At 35.6% G+C, this 12,925-nt stretch overlaps 1 protein-coding gene across 4 annotated transcripts in view; it reads right to left on the reverse strand.

Moving 5' to 3' along the window:
• Positions 1-12,925, reverse strand: part of P4HA1 (prolyl 4-hydroxylase subunit alpha 1) — a 79,739-nt gene that overhangs the window by 55,862 nt on the left and 10,952 nt on the right. For all 4 annotated transcript variants that reach the window (XM_014858886.3, XM_014858885.3, XM_014858888.3 and 1 more), the window contains exons 2-3: positions 1,379-1,486; positions 148-244 (exon numbers count right to left, since the gene is read on the reverse strand). In XM_014858886.3, coding sequence (XP_014714372.1) covers positions 148-244; positions 1,379-1,454 — 173 coding nt within the window. In that variant the 5' untranslated portion in view covers positions 1,455-1,486. The remainder of the gene's footprint in view (positions 1-147; positions 245-1,378; positions 1,487-12,925) is intronic.

Genomic DNA, 12,925 nt, shown 5'->3' on the forward strand with positions numbered 1-12,925 from the left:
TTATTTTCTGTGTTCCTATTTTAACCATCTCAGCTAGCTTTTTAAGATTGACAGATGGCTTTCATTTCCACTCAGAGAATGTTTTAGCTCTGGAAAGAAAACATCCTGGTGGTGTCAGAGTCATACTAAGTAAAACATTTTGCTTACTTTTTTATTTGTTCTAATTTATCCTCTTCTGCCTTAATATAGTCTTTCAGGGAAGTCACCAGATCTTTCTCAGTATGGATCAAATCAGTCATCTGACCTAGAAAGGAGAAGAAAAGAAGGTTATCAAATACCCGTATTCGTCAACACAAGTATTTTAGAATAGATTAAGAATGATCGAGAATGCTTCATTCTATGAGAGAATTTAACTGGAAGGAATCAGTTCTGTTGCAGAGTGCATCTTCCTCTTTTTTTTTTTTTTACCAGATAAATAAAAATAAAGCCAAAAACTTTTCTAATCATGTGTTCCAATTCTAATTGTCAAGTTACTTAATTTTGCAAGCTTGGATGATACTGGCAAGACTGTCTTTTCATCTAAAAGTTTATTTTTAAATTACAAAACAACACTACTTTCCAAGGATCAATGTTTCTTCTTCTCCACCTCCCCCCTCAGCTTTTGTTTGTGAGACTAATTAGAAGTAAATTTTTATTCAATAACAAAAAGTATACTTCACAACTGAAATTCAAATCATCCATTTTAACATATTTATAATGGAATGAGAGGATTTATCATTTTATATCCTGAAATCAGGTGTCATAAATACAATACTTGTGTTTTAGTTAGCTCTACAATCACACGGGTAAAACTGGTCAATTGGATGAAGGAAAACATCTCACTGAAGACAGATGAAGTATGCGTATAGGAAAATATACAAATCAAACCATGAAGAATATTACCGGAGAAAGAGGCTATGTGGATGTTCTATGTACTTCTGTATTTTTCCCCTTTAACCAATATGCTATTTTTGTGATATTTTTAGAGATTTTCAAAAAATTATCATGTACAAAAAATGTGTTCACAGTAGATTCTTAAATAGAAAAAGGTTATGAAATAGTGTGCACTATATTATTTGTGTATCTGTGCATTAAAAAAGACTAAGTATACGCATTAAATTATTTGCTGGGTGGATCCATTAACAGAGAATTTTCTTTGGTACGCTTTTCTAAATTTTCATAAATTTCTAACCTGAAAATGTATTGCTTTTGCTATCAGAAAAAACTAATTTGAAGAGAAACAAAAGTGAATTTTAAAAAGAGACTGATGGGGGCAGGGACTGAAAATGCTTCAGTCTCTGGGAATACACTACATTTGTTTTTACTGATTTAAAAATACTAAAAAATGGAAAATTTTCAATACAAAGACAATACAAACCAAAAAGCAGTTAAAACTTACCAATTGAAGTAAAAAAGCCTGGATGGGCCAAAGACTGGGGAAGTAGAATCACTACAATTAAAATATACCCGATCATCTTGGAAGACTTAAGTTTACAGGTTCACACTCCTACAAGAGAAATATGAGCATTACAAGAAAAAAAAGGAAGTGTAGGAAAAGTTCCTACCTATTTTTCCTACGAACAAAATGTAAATCAGACTCCAAGGTTGCCCATGGAATTCTTGTAAATTGATATAATAATTTAATAAGAGCTACTATCTCATTTTTCATTTCATCACTATTTAAAGAAAAATAGACATGTTTGTTATCACCTGATAATCTATGCTTAAAAAATCAACCTGAGTTTTTCTCCTTAGTTACTACCATAATTAGACTAACTGGATAGTAATACCTCTTTCATATAGCCTGAAAAATAAATTTTATCTGTGATCTAGATCTAAACAATGAATTTCCCATAAAAATATACCAGTTAATTAAAGTAACAATTTAAATATTATCAAAATATATTCTGAAATGTTAGAATAAGCGTTAAAGGGAAAAAAAGCTTTCAAAGCTTTCTGATTAATCCCTTAAATTCCTAACTTGTTCCATCTTTTCTCTATATAGTTTTAAATTTTAAAATAAGTTCAATTAAAAGTTGTAGAGTTGGGGGTGATGAAAATGTTCTAAAATTGACTATGGCGATTGATGGTTGAAGAACTCTGAAAGTACTAAAAACCACTGAATCATGAACATTAAATGAGTGAACTGTATGGCATATGAATTATATCTCAGTAACACTGTTGTTTTTAAAAAGTTGTACAGAGTCCAAAAAGAATAAACAGGCCTGTCGATTTAAGCCAGTAATTTCTCTCAAAAGACCCAGTGTTGAGCTTTCCCTCTTATTTACTGTGTTCTATGTAAAAAATCCTTAGCCCAGTACATAGCTGTGGCATTTTTCTTAAAACCTGGCAGCAAAGCCCTTCTGTCTTTTTTTCTTTGTCCCTAGTAGTGTTGTCTTTTTTAGAAAGGATTCTTCATGGCGGTTACAGATAACTAATGAGCAGAAAGATTTTACCCTGCTTTTCCATATGCCCTGCTAGCACTCTTCTCTTGTTCCTTCTCCACCACGTAAATGGACTTTAAGTCCTTCTTACTATTTTAGAGGAGAATAAGTTACCATTACAGTACCGTTTGCCCCAGTAACAGGCTCCCATTGGTTACTCTGACTTGTCACCCTACTCCTCTTTGTGCAGGCACCTCTGACTCTTCCCAAGTGACTTCACCTAAATCAACAGGTTCAAGTCCATATTGGAAAGCTCCCTATTCTGCAAACAACAACAACAACAACAACAAAAAACCTACTTTCCCCTAACTTGAATTTCAATAAAAATAGATCATCACAGAAACTGACATCCTGGAAGTACTCCTAAGTCTCCTCCCTCAAGTTTGCTGCAAACTTCCAGATACTTCCAGAACTCCACAGCAGTGAAAATACACTGCTCTCTTGGCTGCTTTACAGTAACTCTTTGGGAAGGCTTCTAGGATGTAGCAGATGCAGACACTTCCTCCCCTGGGCTCCTGCCAAAGCACAAGGCTTTTTCAAAATCCTGGGCTGCCTAAAGAGTCTAGAATCTTCTCACTGTTTAAGCAGATTTCTGTCATAATTTTCTTCATGAATAAACGTTATTCCCAGAAAATAAAAATACTTTTGCTATACTAACAGAAGGTTAATCAGAAATGTTGTCTAAATATTTAACTCTGATGAGAAAGTTTAGATTTGTCAGATAAGAGGTTATCATTTTTCCATTGCTAAAATATATTGTCACTAAAGTTTCTTTGTCATCTTTCATCATCCTTAAACCTCACAAGGAGTCAAGAACCATTAGCATACAGAAATTACTACAAAGAAGCTTGAAAACTGCATTTTAAGAATGACAGAGCTTCGGGCTGGCCCAGTGGTGCAGCAGTAAAGTTCGCATGTTCCACTTTCTCGGCAGCCTGGGGTTCGTCGGATAGGATCCCAGGTGCGGACATGGCACCGCTTGGCACACCATGCTGTGACAGGCATCCCACATATAAAGTAGAGGAAGATGGGCACAGATGTTAGCTCTTCCTCAGCAAAAAGAGGACTGGTAGCCGATGTTATCTCAGGGCTAAACTTCCCCACAAAAAATAAAAGAATGAAAGAACTTACGTAAAAGTTCAAAGCACTAATCACATGAAGAATAAATATACCTTCACCTTATATCACGCTGCAAAATAAATTCTAGATGGGGGCTGGCCCCGTGGCCGAGTGGTTAAGTTCGCGCGCTCCGCTGCAGGCGGCCCAGTGTTTCGTCGGTTCGAATCCTGGGCGCGGACATGGCACTGCTCGTCAGACCACGCTGAGGCAGCGTCCCACATACCACAACTAGAAGAACCCACAACAAAGAATACACAACTATGTACCGGGGGGCTTTGGGGAGAAAAAGGAAAAAATAAAATCTTAAAAAAATAAATAAATAAATAAAATAAATTCTAGATGGATTAAAGAGTTACAATCAACAAAAAATAAAATACCAACAGAACAGTTATTGGATCCCTGAAAGGAGAAAAGAATTTCTGAACTTAAAAATGATAAAACAAATAACCTATCAAAAGTCAGATGAATTTCAAGACCAGCCCAGCAGCACAGTGGTTAAGTTTGCATGCTCTGCTTCAGCGGCCCAGGGTTTGCCGGGTATGGACCTATGCACCACTTAGCAAGCCATGCTGGGGCAGGCATCCCACATATAAAGTAGAGGAAGATGGGCACCGATGTTAGCTTAGGGCCTATCTTCCTCAGCAAAAAGAGGAGGATTGGCAGCGGATATTAGCTTAGGGCTAATCTTCCTCAAAAAAAAAGGGGCCAGCCCCATGGCCGAGTGGTTGGGTTTGTGTGCTCTGCTTTGGCGCCCTGGGGTTTTGCCAGTTCGAGTCCTGGGCGCGAACATGGCACTGCTCCTCAAGCCATGCTGAGGCAGCATCCCACATGCCACAACTAGAGGGACCCACAACTGAAAATACACAACCATGTACCCGGGAGGGCTTTGGGAGAAAAAGGAAAAATAAAACATTAAAAAAAAAAGTCAGATGAATTTAAATACACAAAATAATTTAGGTTTATATATTTTTTAAAAACCTATAAACTACAAACTAGTAAAGTAAAGTAAATAGAACTCATTTAAGGAACTCATAAAAATCAGTAAGAAAACCACTAAGATGTTAACAGATAAGTGGAGTAAGAGCGCAGAAAGTCACAAAAGAGAAACTATAGTTAAATAAAAAAAAAGTTCACTCATTAGTAATTAAGGACACAGAAAATTGACATAAGATAGCCATTTTTTGCCCATCAAGTGAACAATTAAACAAATTTAACAAATTAACAATTAAAAATATCTAATGATGGTGCTATATGTCAAGTAACTTAAAATGAACATATCCTTTAAGTTGTGAATTTAAATGAAAAAACAAGATTTAAAAATTAACATCAACTCTCATTCATTGCTGGTGGGAATACTAGTACAGCCACTTTGGAAGACAGTTTGGCAGTTCTTTAAAAAATTAAACATATTCTTACCATATGATCCACCAATCGTGCTCCTTGGTATTTATCCAAAGGAGCTGAAAACTTATGTCTACACAAAAACCTGCACATGAATATTATAGCAGCTTTATATTCATAATTGCCAAAACTTGGAAGCAACCAAGATGTCCATCAGTAGGTGAACGGGTAAATAAACTACGGTACATCCAGACAACGGAATATTATTCAATGCTAAAAGAAATGAGCTATCAAGCCATAAAAGACATGAAGGAACCTTAAATGTGTATTACTAAGTGAAAGAAGCAAATCTGAAAAAGCTATATATATTGTATGATTCCAACTATACGACATTCTGGAAAAGGCAAACTATATAGTAAAAAAGATCAGGTGGAGCACAGAAGAATTTTAGGGCAGTGAAAATGCTCTGTATGATGGGCCGGCCCGGTGGCGCAGCGGTTAAGTTTGCACGTTCCGCTTCTCGGCGGCCCGGAGTTCGCTGGTTCGGATCCCGGGTGTGGACATGGCACTGCTTGGCAGCCATGCTGTGGTAGGCGTCCCACGTATAAACTAGAGGAAGATGGGCACGGATGTTAGCTCAGAGCCAGGCCTCCTCAGCAAAAAGAGGAGGACTGGCAGTAGTTAGCTGAGGGCTAATCTTCCTCCAAAAAAAAAAACAAAAAAAAAAAAGAAAAAAAGAATTGTTTATTAAAAAAAAAAAAAGAAAATGAGATCACAATGATAAATACATGTCATTATTCATTCGTCCAAACCTATAGAACATACAACACTGAGAGCAGAATATACAACACCAAGAGTGAATGGATAATGTAAGGTATGGACTTTATGACATGTCACGGTAGATTCGTCAACTTAATAAATGTACCACTCTGGTGAGGATGTTGGATGCGTGTGTGGGGGCAGGGAGTACATGGGAAACTTCTGTAAACCTAAAACTGCCCTAAAAAAATAGTCTTAAAAAAATATACTAGAATCATACAACACTGGTGGAATCTGTGTTGGGTAAGATTAAGTTTATACTACTCTGACAGAAAGTTATTAATGAATACTTATCAAAACAAAGAAAAAAATTAACACCATAATATGATCATAACTATGCAAGAAAATATGTAGAGGAAATTCACCAAAATGTAGTTGTCTCTGGACACCAGAACATTAGGTGATTTTTATCTATTTCTCCATATTTTCCAGATGCCCTAGCATAAATATAATTTAATAGTCACAAAAAATTAACTCTATACAAAATAATAAACCTAAACCAACAGATGCCATATTAAGCCTTTAATGAAGTGGTTAACCACTCTCTAATACAAAAAAGTAGCTAACAAATGCTATACACATTTGAGCATGTTCCATTTTCTAACTCTATAAAGCCTCCAAATTTCTCTCTCTGCTTCAAAGATAGTCAAGCTTATTTGAAAACAACCCAGATATCTAGTAGTGAACCACACTGTCAGAGTAGCACACTTTTCTATTCTCCTTCCTCCCAGAGATAGACATATGACCCGGGCTAAGGCCTCATTCCCACGAACGCAGTAGTTAAGGGGTGGGCTTGTGAAACGGTAAAAAGCAGGTCTTTCTGAAATTGCTAAGCTCAGAGGATGTGAATTTAGAGCTGCCTGTGACCATCTTTCTCACTTGTTAAGGATATATAGGAACCCCATCTATAAACAGGACAAAGTCACACAGACAAGCAGTTCCAACCTCCATGGCCTTGATTCTTCCAATTATTATTTACTTACTTACTTACTTATTTATTTATTTGAATCTGTCAGCTACCCCAATAATCTTCCAATCCAGCCAACGGAGCCTGTAACTTCCCTTTTTCTTAAGCTAATTCAAGACGGACTTCTGTCACTTGCAATAGAAAGTTCAGACCCATACAGCATTACCCCAAACTACCATGCCAACCTAAGCTAGTTAATAAAAATGAAGATATCCCTGTGTAGCAGTGGTTCTCAAGCTTTAGCTATATCAGAATCACCTAAAGGTCTGAGGTACCTAGATAATTTAAGCAAGTTCTCAGGCAATGCTGATGCTGCTAGTCTGGGGATCACACTTTGAGAACCATTGGATACAAACATTCTTTGAATCACACAAAAAGTGCTCTCTGCCTTTAAAATAGGTTTTACTTCAACTTATTTTCTGAAAAATATCAGCGAATTTCTAATTACTCTATAGAATGGTTCCTCCAATCTGTTTTAATACTATGTCTCATCCACATTCTTTCAGAAACCTTAAGCGACATGTTAATAGGCAAGCCTATCTTTATCAAGCACAAATTTTAAAACCATAATGGTTTCCTTATGTCTCACTTCCATTTATATCCACCTTCATTCAGTTAGCAGCTTGCAAAGCGAATCACTATAAGCATCCCAAAAGACATTAGGGTTTTATCAAAAATAGTAAGACATAAATGTCTCCTGTTCTAATTCCTCAAATAAGCTTGAAACAAAATTTAAATGGGTAAAAGTGGATGCCATCTCCTTTAAAAGAAAGGTAAATCTCAGCTCCCTAAGATGACCTGATTCAATTAAAAGAAAGAAAGAAAAGGGAGAGAGGAGGAAAGAAAAGACAGCCAAAGAAAAGTCAAAGATACAAAGAAATTTATACTGGAATAAAATCCAGTGCTGAAACAGTATGGATAAATTACTGATAATATTCTGGTTTTTGGTTGGATGGCAGGTTAATGAGTGTTTATTATCTAATTTTTATAACATACATGTATATTACATATAATGGTTGATATGCATGATATTATATTTTAGAAACTTGGGAAAAAAACAGTATGGAAGAAATCTTCCTGGGAAACATATTCTCAGGTAGGCCTGGATAAAAATAAATTGCAAAATGTACTATTTATCCAAAACTTTCCTTCAGTCTTCCTTCTAGGAAAGTCCAGTCCCACATACTCACAGGTCAATCAAAACTGGAACAGATTTTAAAACAGCTGTACCACAGTGTAAATATTTACAACTCTGAGTTACAATTCACTGAATTGTATGTACAAGGTATTCAATGAATTAGCAGAACAGGGCACCTGGCAAATAATTCTATCGGCCTTTTGGTCTAACATTTTTCTTCAAAGGAAAAAACTGCTACATTTAAAAAAGTTTGTCTTTCCCAGACAAATCATTCAAAAATTAATAAGGCAGACTAAAGAATGCTTGATATTCTAAACTTTCTTTGGCACTAAAAATTTTCCAGAGGGCTCCTTCTAACAGCTTCTTCATACCTTCCACAACTGTTCAAAACCTTCTTTTTGAGGGCTCTAGCTTTAAGTTGATTTTTCCTCATACAAATCCCATATTCAACTGTTGGTCTTCCTAACATCTGTGTTAGACTTTAGTCTTTTTGATAGTTTTTATGGTCAATGCAAAAGACCAACACAAATTCAGGCTTCTAATTCAGGCCATTACAATGTAGTACATATCAAGACTTGGCATGTCTCTTCCACATAAGTAGGATGGATATTCCAAGACGATTAAGAGGGATTACTAACAGAACTAGTTATATTTCTGTTCTTCCCTATAATCCTTCTGCAAATTGCCATTTGTTTTAACTTAACTCCATGAATTCCAGTCATACTTCTGCTCCCAAAGAGACTGAACTACACCTCTAATATTTACAATCTGATGGACAATTACTTTAATGGTATGACCAACTTTTCCATCAAAAATTCAGAAGATATACTAGCCTCTTTCCCACAGCTTTCCATATCTGAGCAGTGAACTCCAGTCATCAGTATAATTCCAATTGAACAGCATTTCAAGATTCGGCTGGGAAGAAGTTCTAAATCAAGATATTGCCCTTAACTGAAAGTGCTACACAGGCTATCTTTTTGGAAGTTCTTCCAAAGTTCAAAGTGTTCTCTGTCAGAAAGAACCTGAAGATAAGATCATTTCAAAAACACATACCTCTGTCTATGCCTATATGGCACCTCTACCACCCCTGCTCTCTTTCTTCTGGAAACTGCTCCCTTCCACTTTTTTATCACTCCACTCTACCTTTAATTCATCCCCATACTTTCAGTAGTCATGTTATATAGCATGATACCTCTCCCTAATCAAGTGGCTATTCAAAGTTCTTTCCTGGAAATTTTGAAAATGAAACTGAGAAAGAAATGGTAGGCACTCTTTGAATGCCTGAACTACAGAAATAAAACTCAGGAGAACCAAGTTTTCACATACAGGTCAAAAAGTGAATGAAGTATCTAGAAGGTTAAAAAATGAAGCAGATAAGCAGAGAAGAAGACAAGTGAGAGAAGAAAATATTCTGATGTTCCAGTTGTTCTTGAAGTCTAATCATACTCCTGAATTCAGTTGTTAAGACAACTCCCTGTCCCACAATACTTACATAAATTCCACTATGTGCTAGTACGAGTTGAATTTCTGTTTAACCCACAGCCCTCATTAATAGTTTCTCTCATCAACCCTCTAGGTTTTTGAGGTTTTGTGTGTGTGTGTGTGTGTGAGGGAGACTGGCCCTGAGCTAACGTCTGTTGCCAATCGTCCTCTTTTTGCCTGAGGAAGATTGTCGCTGAGCTAACATCTGTGCCAGTCTTCCTCTATTTTATGTGGGATGCTGCCACAGCATAGCTTGATGAGTGGTGCTAGGTTCTGTACCTGGGATCTGAACCTGTGAACCCTGGGCCACCAAAGTGGACCATGCGAACTTAATCACTATGCCACAAGGCCGGCCCCTAGTTAATATTTTTATAGGCAAAATAAGTTAAATAATCCTCATGTATTTATCCCTCTCTATTCCCTACCACCAGAAAGCAATACTTTTCAATGATATTTAAAATTTTTTTGCTCAACTGTTAGAGATCCAATAAATGCTACTTCTATATCACAGATTACAGAGTTTAAGAATAAATGTGGTTTTAATCCATGTTTTAAAAGAATTAAATTGGAATTTGGATTTACAATTGAAGTTAAACTCAGTGTCAAAAGGCATCTCTTACATAAGGCCACTTCTCCAAGATCAGGAGACATAGCCATCTCATCTAATACAAAGATATAAGCACAGAGAAAGAGGCATAATGAGGAGACAAAGGAATACATTCCAAACAAAGAACAGGATAAAACCCCAGAAAAAGGACTAAATGAAGCAGAAATAAGCAACCTACCCAACAAAGAGTTCAAACAAAAACTCATAATGATGCTGACAGATATTGGCAGAAGACTGGATGAGCACAGTGAGCTCATCAACAAAGAACTGGAAAATATAAAAAAGAACCAATCAGAAATGAAGAATACAATACTGGAAATGAAAAATTCACTAGAGGGACTCAATAGCAGAGTAGATGATACACAAGAACGGATCAGCAAGCTAGACGAAAGACTAGAGGAAATCACCCAAGCTGAACAGAAAAAAGAATTAGACAGAATGAGAACAGTCTAAGGGAACTCTGGGACAATATCAAGCACACTAACATTCATATTATAGATGTCCCAGAAGGAGAAGAGAGAGACAAAAGGGGCAGAAAATCTATTTGAAGAAATAATAGCTGAAAATTTTCCTAACCTAAGCAAGGAAACAGACATCCAAGCACAGAGAGCTCCAAACAAGATCAGCCCAAAGAGGCCCACACCAAGACACATTATAATTTAAATGTCCAAAATTAAAGATAAAGAGCGAATCCTAAAAGCGGCAAGAGAAAGGCAACATGTGGCATATAAAGGAAAGCCTATAAGGCTATCAGTGGACTTCTCAGCCAAAACCCTACAGGTGAGAAGAGAACAGCATGACATATTTAAAGTGAAGTTAAACTCAATGTTTAAAGTTTCTGCTTCAACTAGGAAAGTGAAGTTCCCCTAAACCAGAAACATTTTACGAATAAATGTAAGCTGAAGAAGGCTTGAGAAAGAAATGAATCTTACTGTTATTAAAATGGTGTCATTCATCACTGACTTTTAAACTGCATATTTTAAACTATGTAATATACCTCTCAACTATTTCAAACACTTTAGTTAGAAATGCATCTATTTCTCAATGAAGGAAAAAAGGTCAGGATTCCTGTTTCCAGGATAGAGACTATAAAAAATTTACTGTAAGTGAAATTTAGAGCCCCTCAAATGAGTAAGCTTCATCAATAATGTCCACCTTTATTTGGTGGTCCCTTTAACAGGAAGCAGAATAAGCAAAAAGGTAAGGTATCAAAATATGAGACCAAATTTGACTGCCAGCAAGTAATAAAAAAAAACAGCAGTAATTTAGATGAATGTGCCTAGTACGATACCCCACACATCACACAGAAGACACTTACGAAACGTTACTTTTAGAGGTGCAGCAAGAACTCAAGAATAGCTGGACTTGTTGTAAAGGGTGCCTCAAGGGACATGGAAAAAGAAGACTTGGAGAATGGTGGGAAGCCCAGGCAACCTCAACCCTAGGCTAAGAGAATGGGAAGGGGTAAGTAGCCAAATCCACTAGCAGAGGAATTTGAGTGGGAGAAGACAATGGACAGAGGCAATGGAAGGGAAGAAAGAAAAGAAGTAAAAATTAAATTATACATGCTTTCCCTGTTGCTCACAAATGCTGGTATTTCCAAATATTAACATAGTCTATATATTTCTGATTTTAAGAAAGAATTTGCAGTTATCTTCTCATGGTTGTATAAACTGACTAAATTAATGAAATTGTGTATATTCCATAACATGAATATCAATAAATATTGGTTAGAGTATTGAAAAAAGCAATAATATAAAAAACCAGCAACTTTTTAGAGTTTTCAACTCTTAAAACTAGGTTTGTTTTCTAATTTGGAGAGTGCTAAATATATACATGAGGCAGCTTTAAAGCCTTATTTCTAAGATTAAAGAATATATTTGCATATATATATATATAAAGACTTTATACTGTAATTAAAAGAACTCAAAAAAATGTTAACAATGGTAAGAGGTGGGATCACAGCCACTTCTCTTCACTCAACTTCTGTGTTTTCTTTAATAAACATATTTTAATACAAAATTTCTGTTTCTATAAATAAATAAGTGAACTAAAAAAGAGTCAAAGTAGCACTAAAGTGGACAGACAAATTCAAATCATAGACAGAGTTAGCAAAATCCAAGTGACCAACTCCACAGCTCTACTGTGGAGCTCTAGCTGGCATAATGACACCCACAATCCCTTTTGCTCCAAAACAAATTTCACCTGTTTTTGATTTACATAGGAAGTCCTGATAAGGCAACTGTAGTGTCTTCACCACCCTAAGGATACAATGAAAAGTAAAATTTTGTACAATATACATTCTAGATTTTTTAAGCTTAAATAAGGAACACGAGGTGAAGGCAAACTACTCTAAAAGCAGAATTTTCAATGAAACTTCATTAAAGACTGAATTTTTTTAAGCAAGTTATACTACCTGAAAAATAATCATTTGGAAAAAATGGCATTGCTTTAAAAATGGATCTTTTTATACAAACAATAACCAATCACAGGAAGCAATAAAAAATGATCTCATTTGCAATAGCAACAAATACATGAATTACCTGGGAATAAACTTAAGAAAACTTTAAATTGACCCTAAAATTAACTCAAAATGGGTCAAACACTACTTTGAAGTTTAAAACTATAAATCTCTTAGGGAAAAAACATAGGTGTAAATCTTCGTAACCTTGATTAGGCAATTAGACATAAACCTGAGCAATAGTTTCTTAGATATGACACTTAAAGCATAAGAAGCCAAAGAAAAAATCAGATAAATTGGACTTCATCAAAATTTAAAACTTTTGTTCTTCAAGTAAGTGAAAAGACAACTCATAGAATGGGGGGAAAATTGCAAAGCATATCTCTAATAAAGGTTTAGTACCTAGAATGTATATAGAACTCTTAGAACTCAACAATAAAAATAATACATATAGTCCATTTTTTTAAATGGGAAAAGGAATTGAAGAGACATTTCTCCAAAGAAGAGACACAAATGGCAATAAGTATATGAAAAAACGCTCAACATCATTAATCAGTATGGAAGTGCA

The sequence above is a fragment of the Equus asinus genome, chromosome 2, assembly GCF_041296235.1.
Source record: "Equus asinus isolate D_3611 breed Donkey chromosome 2, EquAss-T2T_v2, whole genome shotgun sequence".
In the NCBI taxonomy this organism is placed as follows: Eukaryota; Metazoa; Chordata; class Mammalia; order Perissodactyla; family Equidae; genus Equus; species Equus asinus.